We start from the raw sequence: 25,448 nt of genomic DNA on the forward strand, positions 1-25,448 counted from the left end.
TCCAGTTCCAGTGTATCATTGGTGAGATGCGGCAACCACATCTACACCCCGTATTCGAGACGTGGCAGCACCGTGGATTTACCCAGAGGCAATACGGTATTTTCCTATGGGTCCCTTCCTTAATGATTCCCAAGGTTGTTTGCTTTTTTGCCCGCTGCCGCACATGGAGGCGGGCTACGTCTACACTGGCATGATTTTCCGGAAATGCTTTTAATGGAAAAGTTTTTCGTTAAAAGCATTTTCGGAAAAGCACATCTAGATTGGCAGGATGCTTTTCCGCAAAATCACTTTTTGCGGAAAAGCGTCCGTGGCCAATCTAGACGTGGTTTTCTGCAAAAAAGCCCCGATCGCCATTTTCGCAATCGGGGCTTTTTTGCGGAAAACAAATCTCAGCTGTCTACACTGGCCCTTTTGCGCAAAAGTCTTTCGGAACAAGACTTTTGCCCGAACGGGAGCAGCATAGTATTTCCGCAAAAGCACTGATGATTTTACAGGAGATCGTCAGTGCTTTTCCGGAAATTCAAGCGGCCAGTGTAGACAGCTGGCAAGTTTTTCCGCAAAATCCTCTGATTTTGTGGAAAAACTTGCCAGTCTAGACACAGCCTGGATGTTTTCAGAGCACTCTCCACACGGACTGCAAGATCTCTCTCTTGAGTGGGAACAGCCAAATTAGACCCCCATCACGTTATAGGGATAGCTGGGATGATGGTTTCCAATGTGCACTACTTCACACTTGTCGGCTTTGAATTTCATCTGTCATTGTGCTGCCCAGTCACTGAGTTTCAGGAGATCCTTTGGACGCTCCTCACAGTCTGCTTTGTTCTTAACTAGTATCTTGAGCAGCTTTGTAGCATCTGCAAATTTGGCCACCTCATAATTTACCCCTTTCTCCAGATCGTTTATCAATAAGTTGAATAGGACTCGGGGAGCCCTGGGGGACACCACTGGATACCTCGCTCCACTCTGAAAACTGACCATTTATTTCTCCCCTTTGTTTCCTGTCTTTTAACCGGATACCAGTCCAGGAGAGGATCTGCCCTCCTATCCCATGACAGTTTCCTTTGCTTAAGAGCCTTTGGTGAGGGACCTTGTGTGACGTAGTGGGGGTACCTGGCTGGTTTCTATGCTGCTGGCTCTGGGGTAACCCCCACTGGCTGCCGTGGGTACCACGACCCAGCAAAACAGGATGAGTCACTATGCAACCAGTGGCCAGACACCCCCCATGGAGAGGAACAAAGGAAGGTGGAATGCTGCCCTGGCTGGGGGGCAGGGCTGGAAGAGGGTTAGTTAGTTGCGGTCTGAGAGCATGGAGGAGACAGCCTAGGGGAAGGGGCTGGAGTTTAGGGGCCCAGTCTCCCCCATCTCAAGGGGGCCTGAGGCATCCTAGCCCAGCTCTGTGACCAGATTACATCTGTGCTGTGCTGTATCCTGGAGAGGCAATAAACTTCCTCTATTCCACCAGCTGGTGCAGTCTGTTTGTGCCATTTCAGGGTGCAGGAGACAGGGGACCCCCAACGCACCGTCACACCTTGTCAAAGGCTTTCTGGAAATCTAAGTAGAAGTTGACTCTTCAGCAGCAAATGTTGCTTTCCTGTGTGAGAAATCTATTCTTTATTATAGCGTCAACCAGTTTGCTTGGCACTGGGGTGGGTTATCGCTAATCACTTCTGCAGCCCCTTTTCTACAACGGGCATCACATCTTCTGGGACAGAACCTGATGTAAATGGAACGTGACAGACCACAGTTAGTAGTAACGCAGTTTCATCTCTGAGCTCCTTCTGAATTCTTTGGTGCTACCATCTGCTCCTGTTCAGTTTCTCAATTTGTTCCAATCCCTTGCAAAAGCACCTCAATCTGGGACATTCCTGCCCTGCTAGCGACGGTCCCGATGTTTTTCTGGGGGTCCCGTGTGTGCCGCTCACCCCGATGCGACAGATTCCATTCTGGTGTCTCGGGTGTTGCTATTGTAAATGAAATAAAAACACAGCCGCTCCGTGGCACTGCAGGCTGTATTCTTCACTGTGATATGGTAATTATCGCCCAATTCGGACGCATTTCATGCAAGCCGGGTCATGTGACATGTCGTTGGAAAAGTTCAGACTTGCTGCTGCTGATTGTCCCGGTGGGAGGCGTGTGTCGTTGCTGTATCTAAAGGCAGGGCCGTGTCTCTGCATTTCACTCCTGCTGACGAGCCCCTGCTAGCCTTTCCAGGGCAACAGGGAAGAAGCCAGACCGAGGCAATGGCCCATCAGCAAAGACACTGCACGTGGAAGAACTTAACTTCCAGCGAACGTTGAGGGCAGCCTGTAAGCAGCAGCTGCCGAGACACCGCAGGACATGTGACCAAACCACTAATCTGGCCTCCATCTTGGCAGGTCAGTAGTTTTCCACACGCTGGTCTGGGACCCAAGTTTTGCATCCAAGGCTTCCCGCCATATGGGAAAACCGAGCGCAGTGGCCCAGGAGACGGTGCAGTGGAGCGGGGCTGCCTACGTGGGTCCTCCCGTTCATAGGATGCTGGAGATGCTGAAACCCCAGAGGGAGAGGGTGAAGTCTCAGCTATTGTTGAAGAAAAGGGGGAATGTCTCCTTACTTCTGCAGTAGCCGTGGGAAACTGAGGCCAGCTTTCGCCCTGTAGCTGAAGACAGTCTCTCATGTGTGTGCCTGTGAGTGTGTGTGTGTGTATTGCATCGGAGAGGAAACTGTCTGTGTTGCTGGCTGCCGGCAGGTTGCACGAAACCAGAGGAGGACCTCATCAGGGTGCACAGGGAAATGTGCAGAGGGAACACACTGGGGTGCAGGAGGGTACAACGGTCTGAGTCGGAGGACGTAGTGCCTGTGTCTACCTGTGAATGAAAGTTCAGTGCTGGCCAGGGGACAGACCCCGCTCTGAGAGAAGAGGGGTGGGCGGGGAACCCAGAGAGGAAGCAGGGGGAGCGTTACTGGGCCACAGGACCATCTCCTCTCCGTTACACGGGGCCAGGTGCTGCCTTTGGATCGCTGCTGCTGAAAGGGTGCCCGGGCGGAGGACCGCCCCCCCGCGCTCTGCCACCGAGGCCTGACTTTGGTGCCTTGTCTCCCCCCACGACCCCTCCTACACTGCCCCCTTTCCTGAGGGCCACCCTGAGGCCTCAGGGCGGGTCCTGAGCGGAGGAGGCAGAGAGGTCAGAATAGCGAGGTGGGGTGGGAGGGAGCAGAGCTTGGGGGGAAACAGGGGGCAGTGAGGGTGGGGCCCTGGGGAGGAGGCTGAGCAGGGGTGGAGCCTTGAGGTGGAGCAGGGGGCAGTGTGGGTGGGGCCCTGGGGAGGAGGATGAGTGGGGGTGGAGCAGGGGGCAGTGTGAGGGGGCCTCTCCAAATGCAGGAGTCCCGCGCTGCTGGTGGATTCCTCTATTTTCACTACATCGACAGTCTCCTGCTCCGGCCACGGGTGGATTTCTTCTTGTACCAGGGACTTCCGTACCGTTCCAGGACATGCTGTATGGCTGCAGCCTCAGTGGTCTGGGAGCGCTGCCGGAATACGTCTGCCACCTCTTGCAGCCTATTTCTCAGTGTTTCTTTCTCCCGGGTGGTGCCTGCGATGACGAAGCCGGCTTTGTAAATCTCAGCTGCCTCGGGCAGGGACTCCCGCGTGTAGAGGAGAAAGTCCCCCCAGTGAAGGTAGACGGCCTGCTGGCACTTCTTGCTGAGGGTGGACACCTCGCTCAGGAGGTTGAGGTAAATCTCCTCTTGGTACTCAGGTGTCTTTTCTCCGTACATTTCAGCAAGCGCCAGCTTTGCAAACACAAAGGCGGGATCTTTCTGCACAGCCATCTTGAAGGCCTCTGTAGCCGCTGCCAAGATTTCTTCTCTCCTGCCCGTGTCAGCCACTGCCAGCTGTTCCTTGTAGCAACGAGCCAGGTCATAGTGAGGGAGGTGATAAGTGGGGTCCAGAGAGATTGCTCGCTCTAGAATAGCAATTGCTTTTTCTGGGAACTCTCCTTGAAAGAACTTGGCTGCATTTCTCAGGACCTCGGGGTCCCGGCTATTCCGAACAACATCTTCGACCAGGGCTTCTGCCTGGGGTCTATCCCGCCTCTCAAGGATCTTGGCTAAATACATCTTAGCTTCATAGTTTTGCGGCTCTTCCTGGATAATGGCGCTCAACTTCTTTTTGGCATCTGACTTGTATTCAAAATCACGTGAGTGAGTGTACGAGGCGAAGGCTGCGATTGCCGACCCAGCAAGAAATTCCCCATTGGCTTCGTCTTCTGCCAATGCCCTTTGGAAACACTTTGAGGCCTCTTGGCCGTTGCGGAAGCCGGTTGCCAGGAGAGACCAGCCTTTGTGTGCGTGGACCTCAGGGATCAGAGCTGCGTATGGCGAGCGGCTGTTCAGGGAGCGGCAGATCTGGCTCACCTGGTCCAGGTAACGCTCCACCACGTCGTAATGGGCCAGGTGATAGTAGATCCAGGCGTAGTTCCCGTAAATGACCAGGGCCTGGCGGGGGACATTACCTGGGTGATCTCTGGCCAGGAACTCTTCAGCTTCCCGAAGGCTTTGCAGAGCGTCCTCATATCGCCCTTGCAGGTGGCAGAGATAAGCCTGCAGGGCCAGGTAGGCGGCCTGGTTCGGGTAGGGAGTGTGGCCAATCCTCAGAGCCACCGTATGGAGGATGTGAACGGCGTCCACCTTGTCCCTGATTTCAAAGTCCCAGGTGAAGTGGCACTGGAGGGCCTGCAGCTTCTCCTTCAGCGGCAGGGAGCTGCAGAGAGAGGGGGAACCAGACACCGTTGAATGAATGAATTTCCCCAGCACACTAAGGTCGTGGGGTGGGGACCAGGGAGGGACGAGGTCTCTGTCTGCTTAAGAGCCAATTGCAAAGTGCAGACCTGGCGCGGAGCTCGGAGGGCCGTGTCTGATGCCCCCCTCCGCCGGGCGTGGGGCCTTTGTGGATGGGCTTCCCCCAACCTTTGTGGAATCCACTTAGCACTTCCTGTGTCCCACAAAGCCCCCCTGCAAAGCGACCCGACTCCCTGCAGCCCAGGCAGTGTGTGGTGAGCTCCGCGCGGGTAGTCGGGAGAATTTCTCCTGGGGAAGGAACCGCTTACAAGGGTGACAGTGAATTGACTGGTTTCAATGCCCCTCCACCCCAGAGCTGGAGATGGGAACATTGCACGTTTTTTGGCTGTACCTCGGTTGGTTGTGCCATTCGCCGTTAGGGCTGAAGATATTTGACTTATTGCAATATCGGACGCACGTTCATCAAAGCCAAAATGTACATCAGGAAGAGGGGGGCAGGCAGAGGGGGGGCAGGCAGAGGGTGCCAGCTGGCGAGGGGGCAGGCAAAGGGGGGGCAGCCAGAAGATGCCGGCTGGCGGGGGTGAGTCAGAGGGTGCCAGCTGGTGGGGGGGGCAGGCAGAGGGTCCCAGCTGGCGGGGGGGGGCAGGCAGAGGGTCCCAGCTGGCGGGGGGGGGCAGGCAGAGGGTGCCAGCTGGCGGGGGGGGCAGGCAGAGGGTGCCAGCTGGCGGGGGGGGGCAGGCAGAGGGTCCCAGCTGGCGGGGGGCAGGCAGAGGGTCCCAGCTGGCGGGGGGGGGGCAGGCAGAGGGTCCCAGCTGGCGGGGGGGGGGGCAGGCAGAGGGTCCCAGCTGGCGGGGGGGGGGGGCAGGCAGAGGGTCCCAGCTGGCGGAGGGGGGGGGGCAGGCAGAGGGTCGCAGCTGGCGGGGGGGGGCAGGCAGAGGTTGCCAGCAGGCGGGGGGGGGGGCAGGCAGAGGGTCCCAGCTGGCGGGGGGGGCAGGCAGAGGGTCCCAGCAGGGCGAGCCCGCGGGCTGGGCCGGGGGAGGCGAAGGAGCCAGGGGGCCCGGATCCCCGGCCCAGGGCGCTGGGCGCTGGGGATGCTCCGCCCGGGGGTTCGGGGAAGCCTCCGCCGCCAGCGCCCGGCCCTACCTCGCTGTGCGCAGCCCGGGGCCAGGGCTCCTCTCCCAGCGCCGCATCCTGTCTGGGCTCCGGACTGCCCCTGCCCGGCCGCGGCGCCCTTTATACGCCCCCGCCCCTGCCCCTTCCCGGGGAGGGGGAGTCAGGAAAGGGAAAGTGAGCGGAAAGCGGGGAAAGGAAAGTGAAACTCCGCGTTCCGCTCGGCTGTCACCCTGCCTGGGCTGTCGGCTGCAGCCCCGGTGTGTGTGTGTGTGTGTGTGTGTGTGTGTGTGTGTGTGTGTGTGTGTGTGTGTATCTGTGCGCGCGCCTGTCTCTTCTATTTCCTAGTTGCAGCGATAGTCTCTTTAATGTTTTCTTAATAGGCTTCATGTTGTATACTCTGTCAAATTATTCTGAAGTAGAAATACATTTCGATTCTTGTGGTTTGAATATCGTGAAGATGGTTTAATTAGTATTGTAGAAATAGATTTAGACTTTCATGGTTATTATTTTGTTTTTCGTTCTAAAGTAAATATTGCCATATACTACAGTGAAAGAACATCATAACTTGTTTTTAAAAAGAATTCTGTTTGTAACCTTGGGTATGTCTACACTACAGCACTAATTCGAACTAACTTAGTTCGAATTAGTTAATTCGAACTAAGCTAATTCGAACTAACGCGTCTAGAACTAAAAACTAGTTCGAATTAGCTTTTTGCTAATTTGAACTAGCATGTCCACATTAAGTGGACTCTGAACAGGGCTTAAGGATGGCCAGAAGCAGTGCCGGCAGGGCATCAGAGGAGGACTTAGAGCATGGAGAAGCTGTCTCAGGCTAGCCGTGGGCTGCGATTAAAGGGTCCCAACCCCCACCCCAGACAGACAGTTCTCAGGGTGCCCCGCTTGCAAAGCAGTCCTGGCTTGGAGTGCCCGGAGTACCCACACTGGGCACATCACAGCACTCGGCCATCAGCCCGGCTGCACTTGCCGCAGGCTGCCATCTGGGGAGAGGGGGTAATCGGGGGGCTGCAGGAGAGCTTCCACCCCCAGAAGCCCGCAGAGCCAGCCCAGTCCTCCCCATCGGGGGCTCGTACCCCATTCCTCCCTCACCTCCTTCCACTTACCCTTCCCTAGCCCCCCTTCTTATTGATGTACAAAATAAAGATAACGTTTCTTCCAACATTGACTCTGTCTTTATTGAACAAAACTGGGGGAGACTGGGAAAAGGAGGTGGGAGAGGGGAAGAGAAAGGCTGGGAGAAGGGAGGGCAACTAACATGATCAGGGGTTGGGAACAGGTCCCAGATGAGGAGAGGCTACAGAGACTGGGACTGTTCAACTTAGAAAAGAGGAGACGGAGCGGGGACAGGATAGAGGTCTCTAAAAGCAGGGTTTGGGTGGAGAGGGTGCATTCAGAAAAGTTCTTCATGAGCTCCCATAAAGAAGGACTAGAGGACACCAAAGGAAAGGAATGGGTAGCAGGCTTGAAACTAGTAAGAGAAAGTTGTTGTTCTTCCCAAAGCAAATAGTTAACCTGCGGAACTCCTTGCTGCAAGAGGCTGTGAAGGCTAGAACTAGAACACAGTTTAAAGGGACGTGAGATCGAGTCATGGAGGTTGGGTCCGTGGTGTGGTATTAGCCAGGGGGTAGGAGTGGTGTCCCTGCCGTAAGTTTGTGGAAGGCTGGAGAGGGATGGCACGAGACAAATGGCTTGGTCACTGTCTTCCGTCCATCCCCTCCAGGGTCCCTAGGGTTGGCTGCTGTCAGCAGACAGGCTACTGGGCTAGATGGACCTTTGGTCTGACCCAGGACGGCCATTGTAAGCTCAGGGCTCAGGATCGGGGGTCTCAGTGGACCACCTTGATTTTCATGCACACCTGCTCCTGGGTGGCCAGGCTGGCAGCTCTCCTGCCCTAGACGGCCCCTTTCCTGTGCCTAGTGCGGAGGTCGTGGACGAGGTCCACGATGTCTGCACTAGCCCAGGAAGGTGCCCGCCTTGTGCGGTCCAGGGCAAGCACCTGGGAGCTGCCAGCCTGGTCCCGGGAAGAGGGGGAGGGCTGGGGGGCATCGGGTGGGTGGCTCTGTGCCGTGCCAGGTGCAGGGTCTGCCGGCTGGGTACTGGCAGGCTTGCACCTGGTACGGGCACCGTAGCCAGCCCGTGCCCCTTTAAGGGGTCCGGGGCCGGGAGGGGGGCAGAAGAGTTTCCCTGGTGTTGGCCAGAGTGACCACCAGGGAAAGCTGGGGAGGGCTAGCCTCCCACTAGTTCGAATTAAGGGGCTACACACCCCTTAATTCGAACTAGCTAGTTCGAACTAGGCTTAATCCTCGTAAAATGAGGTTTTCCTAGTTCCAACTAAGCACTCCGCTAATTCGATTCAAATTCGAACTAGTGGAGCGCTAGTGTAGCGCCTATGAATGTTAGTTCGAACTAACGTCCGTTAGTTCGAACTAACATTGTAGTGTAGACATACCCCCTGTTAGGTGTAAAAGTAAGGAATGTGGGAGAGAGAAGGGTGACGGCCACCATTACACCAAAGATGCTAAAAGGGAGACACCAAAAATGAGCAGCCCATCACAAGAGGGCAAATTGGCATCCCAGAAGACTGAGGCACTGAGGAAAAGGGGAAGCATTGCTCAACCGGAACAAGATTTTCATAATCAAAACCAGCGTAGCAAAGTGGAACAAAGGAAAGAAGAAGCCAAAACAAAACAAACAAACAACCCCCCCCAAAAAACCAACCCGACCCAACCCAGAAATAACAAACATCCATCAGAAAACCAGCCAAACCACTGACCCTAATACAAAAGCGCCATTACAGAAGCAGGCCTGTTTCCGCCGGGTTCGTCCTGTCACTGTCAGACCCGAATGTCAGTCCCGGCCAAACCCAGCCTGGCGCCTCCCTCGCGCTTCGCCGACTTGGCCACCTGGCTAATGTGAGTGACACACTCGTAACTCTCCAGCTCCCCGCGCCGCCAGCGTGTGGCTGGGAGCCAGAGTCCTTTCAACTGCTTCTAGTCACAGGGCTCGCGGGTAGCCTGACAGCCGCCCGGCAGGCGCAAGCCCTTTAAAGAGAAGCCATTGCAGGGGCTCACAGCTCTGGGGTCCACTGGCCCGTTGCCTGGAGCTGCCAGCCCTGCCATGTGAAATCTAACCCTCCACCCCAGACAGCTCTGGGAGGAGACTCGCCCCCACACCCTCCCCTCTGCTCCAGGTCCCTTCCATTGGCCAGAAGTCAGGGGGTAGGGACCCCAGGCCAAGTATACTCCAGGTAGGGTAGCTCTCCAACCTGCCCCTTCCACCTAAGGCCCCGCCCCTTCCACCAAGGCCCCACCCCTTCCACCAAGGCCCTGCCCTTCTGCTGAGGCCACGCCCCTTCTGCTGAAGCCCCACCCCTTCCACCTGAGACCCCACCCCTTCCAGCTCGGCCCACGGCTAATTCCGAAACTTGTGAAGTGGCTCCCTTCAAAAATGATTGCCCACCCCTGCCCTATGAAGCTCCCATGTGCTTCTGATCAGCACGGCACACGGTGCATGCATGGTGCCAGAGCCGGCCCCGGGTGCATGGTAAGTGCCAGCCCCGGCAGCGCCAGCCCTGGGCCTGCAGCGCATGGGGGGGGGCCCAACCCCGAGCACGCGGCTATGGGGGGGGTCTGCCCCCGGGCGCGCAAGTGTCCCCGCCCTCTGGCGCCCGGCAGGCGAACGTCCACGCCCCCTGGCACCCAGCAGCCTCTACTGGTTGGGGAGCACTGCTTTACCCTCTGAGCTAAAAGCCAGCTGCCTCCTACCTCGTCCTGTAGAGGTCTCTTGATCTTAGCTCTTGCTGTGGTCTAGGTGCCACTGCATGGTGACCACATCAGGTGTGTGGGTTACACTTGCACTGAGCGGGGTTCCCAGATGCTGATGGGAGCCGGGGGGCCAGAGAGCAGGAGACCAGCAGAGCAGAGCCCCCCGCACGATCAGACAGGAGATGAAGAAGTCTCAATGGAACTGAATCCAGGTATCAGAACAGTTGTTCTTGGGGCAAGGGTCGCAGTTTGTATAGGGACAGGACAATAGTTGGAGCAGACACTGAATTTCTTTATGGGCTAACAGAGGTGAGACAATAGACTGATCACCCCTGGCTATGGGGGATGTTCCTTGAACGAGCTCACAAAGCAACTAGACAGTTTCAGGATTTGGACGTCAATAGGATCGTTACTAGAACTGGTCAGACAATGACTAATTGGGGTGTGAGCAGGCCTGGGTTCATTAGCATCTGGAGCCGAGATTTCCCATCAGGCCGTGCGTCTCTGCTTTCGGTATCCCATAGTTCAGTGCGGTTCCTGCTTTGGAAGAGCTGGTCCCCATGCTGTATGCCAATGGGGATGTCTCTCTGTTCTAGCGTCAATGCACATGAGGCCGGGGCGTCTCCTTAATTCTACTCCCCTTGTCTGGAGGGGTTAGCTGGGTCTCCCCCGGCCTTTTCATGGCTTTCCCTCTGATTCAAGCAGAGACCTGGGGGAGGGGGATGGTTTTCCCTGAGTGTCACTCCCTGGTTCCCCAAGAGCACAGAGCTGGTAGGTAACACTGGTCCGTTCTGACAGATCCCTCTCAGCCCCATCCTGCCCTCTGGGCCAGCCTCTTGTGTGACGGCGCGTTGGGGTTTCCCCTCTCCTGCACGCTCACAGTGGCACGAACAGACTCCTCCAGCCAGCAGGATTGAGGGAGTGTATTGCTTCTCCAGGGTACAGCACAGGGCAGATGCAATCTGGTTACAGGAACTGGGGCTTGGAGACCTCAGGCCCCCCCGTTTGAGATGGGGGGTGGCTGGACCCTGCAATCCCAGCCCCCTCCCTAGTTCCTTCTCCCCTGCTTCCCAGACAGAAACTAAACTCTCTTCCAGCCCTGCCCCCAGCCAGGGGTTGGACCCCGCTTTGTCTCTCTCCCTGGGAGGCAACTCGTCGGACAGGTAGGGAGATCCTTGCCTAGTGACTCATCCGCTGTCCTGCTGGGCCGTGCTACAAACGGCAGCCAGTGGGGGTCACCCACAGCCCACTGCCCAAGCCCATCCACCAGCAAGGCACCACCACACCACACCGGGTCACAGAGCAGACAGCACGCCCCCACTACGCCACATCTTGCAAACCCCGATTCCCCCAGGTGAGCACTGAGCCCCTGCGAGTCACCTGCCTTTCTCTTTCCGGTCCCAGCTGCCCGCTAGTCTGGTGCGTGGGCACCAGCCCCTCCCCATGCTTGTGTCCCTTCTGCCTCGGCCATCGTCCCCAGCCAGCTGGGCTCTTCTCTCCCCGTTAGCCTGACTGGCTTCCTCTTTCCTGCCCCCCCGGACGTCCCTTTCATAGCACTGACCTTGCAGCAAAATCCACTTTCGGTGTCTGCTCCTGGCCTCTCTGGCTACAGCCGTGGGCATGAGCGGTGGGTGAAGTTAGAGTTGGGGGAGGCAAGCCCCCAGCCCCGCCCTTTCGCTCAGGACCCAGACCCATGTGAGCCCCCCACCCAGTACTTTAGGGCGGGTGGGCAGCGGGTAGTTGCAGCTTCCCTGGGCCAGGAGCATGGGGAGGGCAGGCGCTTTGGGGCAGTAACGCTCCGCCCTGGTACGGTGACAGTAGATGCTCTGGGGGTGGAGTCTGGGCGGGGCCAGGCTGGCGGTTTGGGAAGGCAAAGCCTCCTCCTGCCTCGCATACCCCCCGCCCCATGGCCAGGGGCCAGCCTTAGCCAGGTGCAGCTGCTAGCCATGGGGGGGCAGGTCCCAGGCTGAACCGGATGGAGCCTTGAAGCTCTGCGGGCTCAGGCTCCCGGCGCTGGAGGGCCCTGACGCTTCCACAACAGCTCACTCCGTCCTGGCTGTGGGGATCCCGGGTCCGTGTGGAGATGGGAGCAGGAGGAGAGGGGTGGGCCGGACGAGAGAGGAAAGGCTGGTTGTCACAGATCGCTGGGGGACGGGAGGGAGGGGGATTGATTCCTGCCCCATAGCCCAAAGGCCAGCCCCAGGCTGGCTGGTTTTAGGGACTGGGCGGGAGGCAGGAACGGGCCAGGCGCTGGAGTTCTCTCAGGCTGTCAGCAGAGGGTGCTGGCTTCTCCCCACCAGCCCCGCAGTCAGGTACAGCCCGTGCGAACCCCCCTTCGCCCATTCAATGAGGGGGCGCCCCGGTGGAAGGGGGAGCGACATGCAGGCTCCTCAGGCCCCGTAACCCTCAGGGGGACAAATGGCTCCGTCCCGGCTCCTCCTCTGGGTCCATATGTAACCCACACACCTAGTGTGGTTGCTGAGCAATGCAAGTGGTACCTAGACCACAGCAACAGCTAAGATTAAGAGACCTCTACAGCACGGGCTGGGAGCCAGCTGGCTTTTAGCTCAGAGGGTAGAGGCGCCTACACTCAGCTTCAGAGAACCCAGGTTCAAATCCGCCTGGTGGTGGTTACACAAGCAGCACTCGAAGGGGACCTGACGTTATCCGAATGGAGGCTCCGCTGGTATGTGCAGCTGGAATAGCGCTGGCCCGTATCCAGACGGGTACAGGCACTGGGCCCCAGCTGACAGCTACAGCCACACAGAGTCTATGAAGGGGAGAGGGCCAAAGGGAAAGAAGGACCCGGCTCGCAGAGCCAGCGGGGAGATGCCAACGCTGGACGTCGACAGGGTGGACAGGCCAGTGAGGGTGGCTGGGCCTCAGTGGGGCAGAGCTAAGGGGAGAGGAGCTGGAAGCTGGGGCAGCACAGACCAAGCACACCAAGGGGGCACCAGGGCCAAGCTACAGCAAAGAGCTGAGGGGCTACAGCTGTTCCACGCAACACTCGGGGGCTCCCAGCAAACCAGGGAAGAGATCACTTGGGAAAACTTCCTTCCTAAAACCTCAGGGGCACCTCAAGCTCCTTTCCCCCAAAGACCTTGAAAAAAGAAAAGAGAAAACAAGCTGCCATCTGTGGAAGCTGACTCCTTAGGCAGACAGACTTCCCAGGACACAAAAATGAACCAATACCGATTACTTAGACAAGAGAAAACAAGCTTTTATTATCAAAACAAAACTGCAGTTGCGAGCATAGTTGAGGCGGCAAGATGGTAAGAGCCACCAAATTGATACACTCAGACAAAATTCCCTGGGTTTGGAAGCTTCATTGCAAAAGAGGAAAAAACAGTGTTAAACAAAGAAAAAGAAAAAAACATGGTTAATAGCACAGACCTCAGTTCCAAATTCCCAAACCAGAATACAATAAAACCTGACGGACTAGCTAAACTTTTCCTTACGTACACATGTAAGAAGTCCTTCTTGGGGACAGAAGTGTCTTTCTGTCTCCCTTAGTACCTGGAGAAACTGTTCTGACTCAGACAAAGGAGGGAAAAGATAAAAATTCCTTTGTTCCAGTTTGAAATCCCTCCTGCATTACTATCGGCTGACCATAGACCTGGCTAGGTATGCCCCTTAGCCATGAGGCTGCTGGTCAATTCTCCTGGTTATGACAGGCGCTAAGGACTCTTATACACTTCTAATCAGTAGCTCTGTTGGGGTGCGTCTACACAGCACCTGAAACCCGAAACTCAGAATAAGAAACGCAAATTATGTAGCTTGTTTTGAAAGTATTTCGAAATTGCTTATGTGTGTGGGTCTGTGTTCATGTGTTCGTGTGTGAGTGTGAGTATGAGTGTGATTGTGAGTGTGTGCACAGGGAGATGTGTTGCAGTCCTACTCTAGCTCCTCGTCTCCCCCCATGGCTCCTCCTGCACTGCCCTCTCCCCCAAGGACCACAGTACTCGAAACTAGAAATAAGATATGCAAATTGCGTAGCTTATTTCGAATCTATTTGGAAATAGTCTGTGTGTGTGTGTCTCTGTGTGTGTGCATGTGTCAGTCTGTGTATGTGTGTGTGTGTGTGAATGAGTATGAGTGTGTGTCTATCTGGGAATGTGAGTGGGGGTGTGTGTACTGCATCAGTGAGGGAACTGTCCGCGTTACTGGCTGCAGGCAGGGTGCACAAAGCCAGAGGCAGATCTCACCGGGGTGCACAGGGAGATGTGTTGCAGAGGGAACACACTGGGGTGGGGGAGGGTCCCAAGGCTGCTACTGCTGGAAGGGTGCCCGGGCGGTGGACCCTCCGCGCTCTGCCACCGAGGCCTGACTGGCTCCTTCTCTGACCCCACAGCCTCCCCTGCACTGCCCCTCCCCCAAGGACCACCCTGAGGCCTGAGTGACAGGGAGGGGGGAAGTAGGCAGACAGGTCAGAATGGCAGGGCGGGGAGGGAGGGAGCAGAGCTTGGGTCGGAGCAGGGGGCAGTGTGGGTGGGGCCCTGGGGAGGAGGATGAGCGGGGGTGGGGCCTTGGGGTGGGGCAGGGGGCAGTGTGGGTGGGGCCCTGGGGAGGAGGATGAGCAGGGTGGGGCCTTGGAGAGGAGCAGGGGGCAGTGTGAGGGGGCCTCTCCAAATGCAGGAGTCCCGCGCTGCTGGTGGATTCCCCCATTTTCACTGCCTCTCCAGTCTCCAGCTCCGGCCACGAGTGGAGTAATTCCTGTAGTTGGGACTTGTGTTCCGTTGCAGGACATGCTGTATGGCTGCAGCCTCGGTGGTCTGGGAGCGCTGCTGGAATTCGTCTGCCACCTCTTGCAGCCTTCTTCTCAGTGTTTCTTTCTCCCAGATGCTGCCTGCGATGGCAAAACCGGCTTTGTACTTCTCAGCTGCCTCGGGCAGGGACTTCCGTGTGTAGAAGAGGAAGTCCCCAAAGCCAAGGTAGACAGCCTGCTGGCACCTCTTGCTGAGGCTGGACACCTCGCTCAGGAGGTTGAGGTAAATCTCCTCTTGGTACTCAGGTGTCTTTTCTCCGTACATTTCAGCTAGCGCCAGCTTTGCAAACACAGAGGCGGGATCTTTCTGCACAGCCATCTTGAAGGCCTCCGTACCCGCTGCTACGATTTCTTCTCTCCTGTCCGTCTCGGCCGCCGCCAGTTGTTGCTTGTAGCAACGACCCAGGTCATAGTGAGGGAGGTGATAAGTGGGGTCCAGAGAGATTGCTCGCTCTAGAATAGCAATTGCTTTTTCTGGAAACTCAGCTTGAAAGAACTTGGCTGCATTTCTCAGGACCTCGGGGTCCCGGCTATTCCGAACAACATCTTCGACCAGGGCTTCTCCCTGGGGTCTATCCCACGTCTCAAGGATCTTGGCTAAATACATCTTAGCTTCATAGTTTTGCGGCTCTTCCTGGATAATGGCGCTGAACTTCTTTTTGGCTTCTAACTTATATTGAAAATCACGTGAGTGGGTCCAGGAGGCGAAGGCTGCGATTGCCGACCCAGCAAGAAATTCCCCATTGGCTTCGTCTTCTGCCAATGCCCGTTGGAAACACTCTGTGGCCTGTTGGCCGTGGCGGAAGCCGGTTGCCAGGAGAGACCAGCCTTTGTGTGCGTGGACCTCAGGGATCAGAGCTGCGTATGGCGAGCGGCTGTTCAGGGAGCGGCAGATCTGGCTCACCTGGTCCAGGTAACGCTCCACCACGTCGTAATGGGCCAGGTGATAGTAGATCCAGGCGTAGTTCCCGTAAATGACCAGGGCCTGGCGGGGGACGTTACCTGGGTGATCTCTGGCCAGGAACTCTTCAGCTTCCCTAAGGCTTTGCAGAGCGTCCTCATATCGCCCTTGCAGGTGGCAGAGATAAGCCTGCAGGGCCAGGTAGGCGGCCTGGTTTGGGTAGGGAGTGTGGGCAATCCTCAGAGCCACCGTATGGAGGATGTGAGCGGCGTCCACCTTGTCCCTGATTTCAAAGTCCCAGGTGAAGTGGCACTGGAGGGTCTGCAGCTTCTCCTTCAGCGGCAGGGAGCTGCAGAGAGAGGGGGAACCAGACACCGTTGAATGAATGAATTTCCCCAGCACACTAAGGTCGTGGGGTGGGGACCAGGGAGGGACGAGGTCTCTGTCTGCTTAAGAGCCAATTGCAAAGTGCAGACCTGGCGTGGAGCTGGGAGGGCCGTGTCTGATGCCCCCTCCGCCGGGCGTGGGGCCTTTGTGGATGGGCTTCCCCCAACCTCTGTGGAATCCACTTAGCACTTCCTGTGTCCCACAAAGCCCGCCTGCAAAGCGACCCGACTCCCTGCAGCCCAGGCAGTGTGTGATGAGCTCCGCGCGGGTAGTCGGGAGAATTTCTCCTGGGGAAGGAACCGTTTACAAGGGTGACAGTGAAGTGACTGGTTTCAATGCCCCTCCACCCCAGAGCTGGAGATGGGAACATTGCACGTTTTTTGGCTGTACCTCGGTTGGTTGTGCCATTCGCCGTTAGGGCTGAAGCTAGAATATCTGACACTCTGTAATATCAGATGCATGTTCATCAAAGCCAAAATGTACCCCAGGAACAGGGTTCCTTCTAAGATTTTCCAGCCAGGAGCACAGTGCGTTTTGGCTTGTGCACCAATATTGAGGTCATGGGCGCTGGTTTGGACGTTTGCCACCGTGGCACCCAAGTTTTTCACACAGAGACGTTCCCGGCCAGCAGTGCAGAAACTCCACCCTGCCTCCCACCATGTGGCAGGTCCTGTTCCCGGCCCCAGCCGCCAGAACAGCCCCCAGCCCCTTCCCGCCCTCGTGGAGGCCCCCGCCACCAGTCATGGCAGGTCCCAGCCCCCCTACCTCAGCGGATCCCTCACCACACCGTCTCAGCTGTCCCCTCCTGCCGGAGCACCCAGCTGCTGTACAAGTGGAGGAGGCGGGGGAAGAATGTTTTGTGCGCGGTGGCGCAGGGGCCCACCTTAGCGGGAGCTGTGACCTGGAGGTTCATTTTGGCTTGTGTGTCAAGCGAGGAGGCTTTAAACTGGGCTTGGTGGGGGCGGGTGACCAGAGCCCCCAGGTACGTCATAAACACGGAGAGCTGGAGGCCAGGTCACAAGCTGGTGGGAGCAGGGGCTGTAATAGCAGGGACCACGGAGACAAGACAGAAGCGGGGGGCAAAATCGAATCAGCGTCTTAGTTGCGTGTATCGTGGGGAAGACGCGGGAAGGATGTGGAAGGCTGCTAAACAAACCCAGCTGCGGCCTCGCTGGCATGGCGGTGAGGTCCATACAAGGCTATTAGCCAGGGGATAAAATGGTGTCCTTGGCCTCTGTCTGTCAGAGGCTGGAGAGGGATGGCAGGAGACAAATCACTTGATCATTGTCTTCGGTCCACCCTCTCTGGGGCACCTGGTGCTGGCCACTGTCGGCAGACAGGATACTGGGCTAGAAGGACCTTCGGTCTGACCCAGTACGGCCGTTCTTACATTCTTATGGCATCATCCCGGCTTGGATAATAGGCGCGACGGGTCACGTGGGTACAGAAGAGTCCAGGTTGCCCAAGGATAGGCAGGGGAAAGGGAGGAACTAATGATACGGCCAAGAACGACCTTGAGCAGGTCACAGCAGGTTATGTAGCGCTGGGTAGAAGGATCAAGGAATCTGAAGCGCAAGTGATGTTCTTGTCCATCCTCCTTATTGAAGGAAAAGATCCATGTAGGGATCGTCGAATTGAGGAAGTCAATGCGTGGTTGCGTAGGTGGTGACGCAGAGAGGGCTTTGGTTTCTTCGATCACGGGACTCTGTTCCGGGCATGAGGATTGTTAGAAAGAGATGGGATCCACCCAACCAAGAGAGGAAGGAGCATCTTCGCGGGCAGGATTGCAAACCTAGTGAGGAGGGCTTTAAAGTAGGTTTGTCAGGGGACGGTGACCAAAACTCTGAGGTAAGTGAGGAAGTCAGATACCGGGAAGAAAGACAAGGAGGAACGAGGAACAAGGGAGGAGCCCGGATTGGGATGGAGAAGATAGGTCAATCAACTGGTTATCGAAGGTGTCTGTACACCCATGCAAGAAGCCTGGGAAACAAACAGGAAGAATTAGAAACCTTGGCCAAGTCAAAAAATGAATAATGGAGGCTTGGTGGGATGACTCGCATGACTGGAGCACTGCCATGGAAGGGTATAAACTGTTCAGGAAGAACAGGCCGGGAGAAGAGGAGGAGGAGTTGCTCTGTATGTAAGGGTGTGTCTAGACTACTGAGTTTTGTCGACAAAAGTGGACTTTTGTCGACAAAACTATACCTGCGTCTACACTACTGCTGAGTTCTGTCGACATAACGTCGACAGAACTCAGCAGTTTTGTCGACGCTGGTAAACCTCATTTTACGAGGCATAACGCCTTCTGTCGACAGAGTTCTGTCAACAGAAGGTGTTATTGCCTGTAGGGTTGCGTCTAGACTACAGGGTTTTGTCGACAAAGCAGCTTGCTTTGTCGACAGAACTGAATGTGTCTAGACGCTCTATGTCGACAGAAGTTTTGTCGACAGTATCTGTCGACAAAAATTCTGTCGACAAAACCCTGTAGTCTAGATGTACCCTAAGAGAGCAGTAGGATTGCTCGGAGCTCCAGTATTTAGAGGGAGAAAAGCCTGTTGAGAGTCTATGGGTTAAGTTTAGAGGTGGAAGCAACAGGGGTGATGTTGTGGTCGGTGTCTGCTATAGACCGGATCAGGTTGAGGAGGTAGATGAGGCTTTCTTCAGACAACTGAGAGAAGCTTCCATATCACAGGCCCTGGTTCTCATGGGGGACTTCAATCCCCCTGACATCTGTTGGGAGGCCAATACAGCAGGACGCAGACAATCCAGGAAGTTTTTGGAGAATGTTGGGGATAACTTCTTGGTACAAGTGCTGAAGGATCCGACCAGGGGCCGTGCGCAGCTTGATCTTCTGCTCACAAACAGGGAGGAACTAGCAGGGGAAGTAGAGGTGGGTGACAACCGGGGAAGCAGTGATCATGAGATGGTAGATTCAAGATCCTGACCAAAGGAAGAAAGTGGAGTAGCAAAATACATACCCTGGACTTCAGAAAAACAGACTTTGATTCCCTCAGAGACCTGATGGGCAAGATCCCATGGGATGCTAACATGAAGGGGAAAGGAATCCAGGAGAGCTGGCAGTATTTTAAAGAAACCTTATTGAAGGCACAGGAAGAAACCATCCCGATGTGCATCAAGAAAAGCAAATATGATAGGCGACTAGATTGGCTCACCGGGGAAATCCTTGGTGAACATAAACACAAAAAGGAAGCTTACAAGAAGTGGAAACTTGGGCAGATGACTAGGGAGGAGTATAAATATGTTGCTCGAGAATGCAGGGGAGTTCTCAGGAAGGTGAAAGCGCAACTGGAATTGCAGCTAGCAAGGGATGTGAAGGATAATAAGAAAGGTTTCTACAGGCCTGTTAGCAATAAGAAGGTGATCAGAGAGGGCGTGGGGCCCTTACTGGATGAGAGAGGTAACCTAGTGACAGATGATGTAGGAAAAACTGAAGTACTCGATGCTTTCTTTGCCTGTCTTCATGGACAAGGTCAGCTCCCAGACAAATGCACTAGGCAACGCAGTATGGGAAGGAGGTGGGCAGCCCTTGGTGGGGAAAGAACAAGTTAGGAACTATTTAGAAAAGCTAAACATACACAAATCCATGGGCCCGGATTTAATGCATCCGAGGTTACTGAGGGAGCTGGCAAATGTCATTGCGGAGCCTTTGGCCATTATCTGAAAATTCGTGGAGATCGGGAGAGATCCCGGATGATTGGAAATAGGCAAATGCAGTGCCCATCTTTAAAAAAGGGAAGAAGGACAATCCGGGAACTACAGACCAGTCAGCCTTACCTCAGTCCATGGAAAAACCATGGAGGGGATCCTCAAGGAATCCATCTGGAAGCACTTGGAAGAGGGGAAAGTGATCAGGGATAGTCAGCATGGATTCACCGAGGGCAAGTCGTCCCTGACCAATCTGATTAGCTTCTATGAGGAGGTAACTGTGGATATGGGAGAGTCGGTGGATGTGATATACGTTGACTTTAGCAAAGCTTTTGATACGCTCTCCCACAATATTCCTGCCAGTAAGTTAAGGGAATATGGATTGGATACATGGACGATAAGATGGATAGAAAGCTGGCTAGACTGTTGGGTCCAGATCAACAATTCCATGACAGGTTGGCAGTCAGTTTCTAGCAGCGTACCCCAAGGATATGTTTTAGGACCGGTTTTGTTCAACGTCTTTATTAATGACCAGGACAAGGGGATGGGTTGTACCAGTGCTTTTTTGCTTAAAAGAAAAAAAGGTGCCGGTACTCCAGGGGAAAAGTTGTTGAGCTCTGACTGGAGGTGTGGGTACTGCGTCTGGAGGTGTCGGTACTGCGTACTGGGCAGTACTGTCACCAAAAAGCACTGGATTGCACCTTCAGCAAGTTTGCAGATGATACTAAGCTAGGGGGAGAGGAAAATACGCTGGAGGGCAGGGAGAGGGTCCAGAGTGACCCGGCCAAAAGAAATCTGATGAGGTTCCACAAGGACAAGTGTAGAGTCCTGCACTTGGGACGGAAGAATCCCACGTGTTGATACAGGCTGGGGACCAACTGGCTAAGTAGCAGTTCTGCAGAAAAGGACCTGGGGGTTACAGTGGATGAGAAGCTGGAGCTGAGTCAACAGGGCGCCCTGGTACCCAAGAAGGCGAATGGCATATTAGGGTGCATTAGGAGGAGCATTGCCAGCAGATCCGGAGATGTCATTATTCCCCTTTATTCGGCTCTGGGGAGGCCACATCTACATAACATAAGAACATAAGAACGGCCAGACTGGGTCAGACCAAAGGTCCATTAGCCCAGTATCCTGTCTGCCGACAGTGGCCAGCACCAGGTGCCCCAGAGAGGGTGGATAGAAGACAATGATCAAGCGATTTGTCTCCTGCCATCCCTCTCCAGCCTCTGACAAACAGAGGCCAAGGACACCATTTTATCCCCTGGCTAAAAGCCTTTTATGGACCTAACCTCCATGAAATTATCTAGCTTCTCTTTAAACTCTATTATAGTCCTAGCCTTCACAGCCTCCTCTGGCAAGGAGTTCCACAGGTTGACTACACACTGTGTGAAGAAGAACTTTCTTTTATTAGTTTTAAACCTGCTACCCATTAATTTCATTTGGTGTCCTCTAGTTCTTCTATTTAGGGAACTAATAAATAACTTTTCTTTATCAGCCCTCTCCACACCACTCCTGATTTTATATCCCTCTATCCTATCCCCCCTCAGTCTCCTCTTTTCTATACTGAAAAGTCCCAGTCTCTTTAGCCTCTCCTCATATGGGACCCGTTCCAAACCCCTCATCATTTTAGTTGCTCTTTTCTGAACCCTTTCCAAGGCCAAAATATCTTTTTTGAGGTGAGGAGACCACATCTGTACACAGTATTCCAGATGTGGGCGTACCATAGTTTTATACAGGGCCAGTATATGGAGCATTGTGTCCAGTTCTGGGCCCCCCTCTATAGAAAGGATGTGGACGCATTCGAGAGGGTCCAGTGGAAGGCGACCAAAATGATCTTGGGGCTGGAGCGCAGGACCTACGAGGTGAAACTGAGGGATTTGGCTTTGTTTACTCTGCAGAAGCGAAGAGCGAGGGGGGATTTGGGAGCAGCCTTCAGCTTCCTGAAGGGAGATTCCAGAGAGGATGGAGAGAGGCTGTTCTCAGTAGCAACAGATGGCAGAAGGAGGAGCAATGGTCTCAAGCTACAGTGGAAGAGATCTAGGTTGGATATTAGGAAAAACGATTTCCCTAGGCGGGTGGGGAAGCGCTGGGCTGGGTTCCCTAGGGCGGGGGTGGAATCTCCATCCCTAGAGGTGTTTAAGTCTCAGCTTGACAGCGACCTGGCTGCGTTGATTTCGTTGGGATTGGTCCTGCCTAGAGCAGGGGGCTGGATAGATGGGCTCCTGAGGTCTCTCCAAGCCCTCGGATTCTATGAGGAGTCCAACCCCGCACCCTTGTGCCTGGCAACACACAGACACCCCAACCCAGCACCCCTGTGCCTGGCTACACACAGACACCCCACCCCCGCACCCTTGTGCCTGGCTACACACAGACACCCCAACCCAGCACCCCTGTGCCTGGCTACACACACAGACACCCCAACACCGCAACCTTGTGCCTGGCAACACACAGACACCCCAACCCCGCACCCCTGTGCCTGGCTACACACACAGACACCCCAACCCCGCACCCCTGTGCCTGGCTACACACAGACACCCCACCCCCGCACCCTTGTGCCTGGCTACACACAGACACCCCAACCCAGCACCCCTGTGCCTCGCTACACACAGACACCCCAACCCCGCACCCTTGTGCCTGGCTACACACAGACACCCCAACCCAGCACCCCTGTGCCTGGCTACACACAGACACCCCAACCCAGCACCCCTGTGCCTGGCTACACACACAGACACCCCAACCCCGCACCCTTGTGCCTGGCAACACACAGACACCCCAACCCCGCACCCCTGTGCCTGGCTACACACAGACACCCCAACCCAGCACCCCTGTGCCTGGCTACACACAGACACCCCAACCCCGCACACTTGTGTCTGGCTACACACAGACACCCCAACCCAGCACCCCTGTGCCTGGCTACACACAGACACCCCAACCCAGCACCCCTGTGCCTGGCTACACACAGACACCCCAACCCCGCACCCTTGTGTCTGGCTACACACAGACACCCCACCCCCGCACCCTTGTGCCTGGCTACACACAGACACCCCACCCCCGCACCCTTGTGCCTGGCTACACACAGACACCCCACCCCCGCACCCCTGTGCCTGGCTACACACAGACACCCCAACCCCGCACCCCTGTGCCTGGCTACACACAGACACCCCACCCCCGCACCCCTGTGCCTGGCTACACACAGACACCCCAACCCCGCACCCCTGTACCTGGCTACACACAGACACCCCACCCCCGCACACTTGTCCCTGGCTACACACACACAGACACCCCACTCTCGCACCCTTGTGCCTGGCTACACACAGACACCCCAACCCCGCACCCCTGTGCCTGGCTACACACAGACACCCCACCCCGCACCCCTGTGCCTGGCTACACACAGACACCCCACCCCCGCACCCTGTGCCTGGCTACACACAGACACCCCACCCCCGCATCCCTGTGCCTGGCTACACACAGACACCCCAACCCCGCACCCTTGTGCCTGGATACACACACACAGACACCCCACCCCCGCACCCTTGTGCCTGGCTACACACAGACACCCCACCCCCGCACACTTGTGCCTGGCTACACACACACAGACACCCCACCCCTGCACCCTTGTGCCTGGCTACACACAGACACCCCACCCCCGCACCCCTGTGCCTGGCTACACACAGACACCCCAACCCCGCGCACTTGTGCCTGGCTACACACACACAGACACCCCACCCTCGCACCCTTGTGCCTGGCTACACACACAGACACCCCACCCATGCACCCTTGTGGCTGGCTACACACACAGACACCCCAACCCCACACCCTTTTGCCTGGCTACACACACAGACTCCCCATCCCCGCACCTCTGTGCCTGGCTACACACACAGACACCCCACCCCGCACCTCTGTGCCTGGCTACACACACAGACACCCCACCCCCGCACCCTTGTGCCTGGCTACACACAGACACCCCACCCCCGCACCCTTGTGCCTGGCTACACACAGACACCCCACCCCCACATCCTTGTGGCTGGCTACACACACAGACACCCCACCCCCGCATCCTTGTGCCTGGCTACACACACAGACACCCCACCCCCGCACCCTTGTGGTTGGCTACACACAGACACCCCTCCCTGCACACTTGTAGCTGGCTACACACAGACACCCCACCCCGCACTCTTGTGCCTGGCTACACACAGACACCCCAACCCCGCACCCTTGTGCCTGGCTACACACACAGACACCCCAACCCCGCACCCTTGTGCCTGGCTACACACACACAGACACCCCACCCTGCACCCCTGTGCCTGGCTACACACACAGACACCCCAACCCCGCACCCTTGTGCCTGGCTACACACACACAGACACCCCACCCTGCACCCCTGTGCCTGGCTACACACACAGACACCCCACCCCGCACCTCTGTGCCTGGCTACACACAGACACCCCTCCCCCGCACCCTTGTGCCTGGCTACACACACAGACACCCCACCCCCGCACCCTTGTGGTTGGCTACACACAGACACCCCTCCCTGCACACTTGTAGCTGGCTACACACAGACACCCCACCCCGCACTCTTGTGCCTGGCTACACACAGACACCCCAACCCCGCACCCTTGTGCCTGACTACACACACAGACACCCCAACCCCGCACCCTTGTGCCTGGCTACACACACACAGACACCCCACCCTGCACCCCTGTGCCTGGCTACACACACAGACACCCCAACCCCGCACCCTTGTGCCTGGCTACACACACACAGACACCCCACCCTGCACCCCTGTGCCTGGCTACACACACAGACACCCCACCCCGCACCTCTGTGCCTGGCTACACACAGACACCCCTCCCCCGCACCCTTGTGCCTGGCTACACACACAGACACCCCACCCCGCACCTCTGTGCCTGGCTACACACAGACACCCCACCCCCGCACACTTGTGCCTGGCTACACACAGACACCCCACCCCCGCACCCTTGTGGCTGGCTACACACAGACACCCCAACTCTGCACCCTTGTGCCCAGTTACAAAGCCTCTTCTCCCCGCCCAGCCCTTTTCTGTCCCCCCACAGGGCCTAGCTGGGCACACAACTCCCCCCCCCCACCCCCCACTTTCCTCTCTGTTCGGTCCCCGCGCTCAGCCGAGGAGTCCGGGCGCCCGGGCCGGGGCTGGCGCCTCCCCAGGTGTGTCCGCTCCGCCGCCCCCCCCCATCGCCGGCCGGGCCCGGCTCGCTCCGCTGCTCCCTCGGAAGCTTGGCCCCGCCCCCCGGGCAGCTGGGGGCTCTGAGCGCGGGGGCGGCTGGTTCCAGCTCCGGGCCGGGCGTTACAGGAGTCCCGGGCTCCCGCCGCCTCCTCCCCTCCCCTGCCCCGCCCCGGGCCACAGCGCTGCGGGGCCGGAGAGATCCCGGGTCCCCCCCAGCCAGGGTGCAGGGCAGCGGGGGGGCGGTGACAGGCTGGGGAGATCCCCGCCCCAGACACGTCTGTGTGCAAAACATCGGGGGGGGGGGCTGCCCTGGGGGCTGAGGGGGGAAGGCAGGAATGACAGCTGGGGGGGGTAGCCAGAGGGTACGGGGTGGGGTAGGGGGCCTTTAGCCATCAGGGGTCGGCCGGGGGGGTACGGGGCCTTTAGCCATCAGGGGTCAGCTGGGGGGGGGGTAAGCAGAGGGTGCCAGCTGGGTGAGCCCGGCTAGGGCCGGGAGAGGCAAAGGACCCAGAGATGCACCGCCCCCAGCGCCCCTACCTCATTGTGCACAGCTCGGTGCCAGGGCTCCTCTCTTGGCACTGCAACCTGTCTGTGGTCTGGACTGTCTACTGCCACCCCACGCCCCTTCCCGGGGCGGGAGTGTCAGGAAATGGAGAGTGAGCGGGGTGGGGGTGGAAAGGAAAGTGCAACTCGGCGTCCCGTCCACTGTCCCCATGCCTGGGGTGTCAGCTGCAGCCCGGGCGCTGATACAGGACCTGGTGTGTGTGTGTGTGTGTGTCTGTGTGTGTGTTGTATCATGCAAGCAAGGTCCTAACAAACTTCAACAGGACTTTATTTACCAAAAGGGGA

The 25,448-nt window shown here is 56.8% G+C and overlaps 2 protein-coding genes across 2 annotated transcripts; both read right to left on the reverse strand.

Annotated features, from left to right (window-relative positions):
• Positions 1–364: 364 nt before the first annotated feature.
• Positions 365–6,081, reverse strand: LOC142827966 (interferon-induced protein with tetratricopeptide repeats 5-like). The gene is made up of 2 exons (XM_075924739.1): positions 5,923–6,081; positions 365–4,741 (listed from the first exon to the last, which is right to left on the reverse strand). Exons 1-2 carry the CDS (start codon positions 5,967–5,969, stop codon positions 3,397–3,399), a joined length of 1,392 nt encoding a protein of 463 aa, XP_075780854.1. The 5' UTR covers positions 5,970–6,081; the 3' UTR covers positions 365–3,396.
• Positions 6,082–12,852: 6,771 nt separating this feature from the next.
• LOC142827968 (interferon-induced protein with tetratricopeptide repeats 5-like) lies at positions 12,853–25,294 on the reverse strand. Its single transcript, XM_075924751.1, has 2 exons — positions 25,137–25,294; positions 12,853–15,689 (listed from the first exon to the last, which is right to left on the reverse strand). Exons 1-2 carry the CDS (start codon positions 25,139–25,141, stop codon positions 14,342–14,344), a joined length of 1,353 nt encoding a protein of 450 aa, XP_075780866.1. The 5' UTR covers positions 25,142–25,294; the 3' UTR covers positions 12,853–14,341.
• Between the last annotated feature and the right edge of the window lie 154 nt (positions 25,295–25,448).

This window comes from Pelodiscus sinensis, chromosome 1, assembly GCF_049634645.1.
Source record: "Pelodiscus sinensis isolate JC-2024 chromosome 1, ASM4963464v1, whole genome shotgun sequence".
NCBI classification, from domain to species: Eukaryota; Metazoa; Chordata; order Testudines; family Trionychidae; genus Pelodiscus; species Pelodiscus sinensis.

Coding starts and splice junctions, on each gene's coding strand:
- LOC142827966 (XM_075924739.1), bottom strand. CDS start 5,969: ATGCGGCGCTGGGAGAGGAGCCCTGGCCCCGGGCTGCGCACAGCGAG. Junction 4,742..5,922: donor CCCGGGCTGCGCACAGCGAG/GTAGGGCCGGGC, acceptor CTCTCTCTGCAG/CTCCCTGCCGCTGAAGGAGA.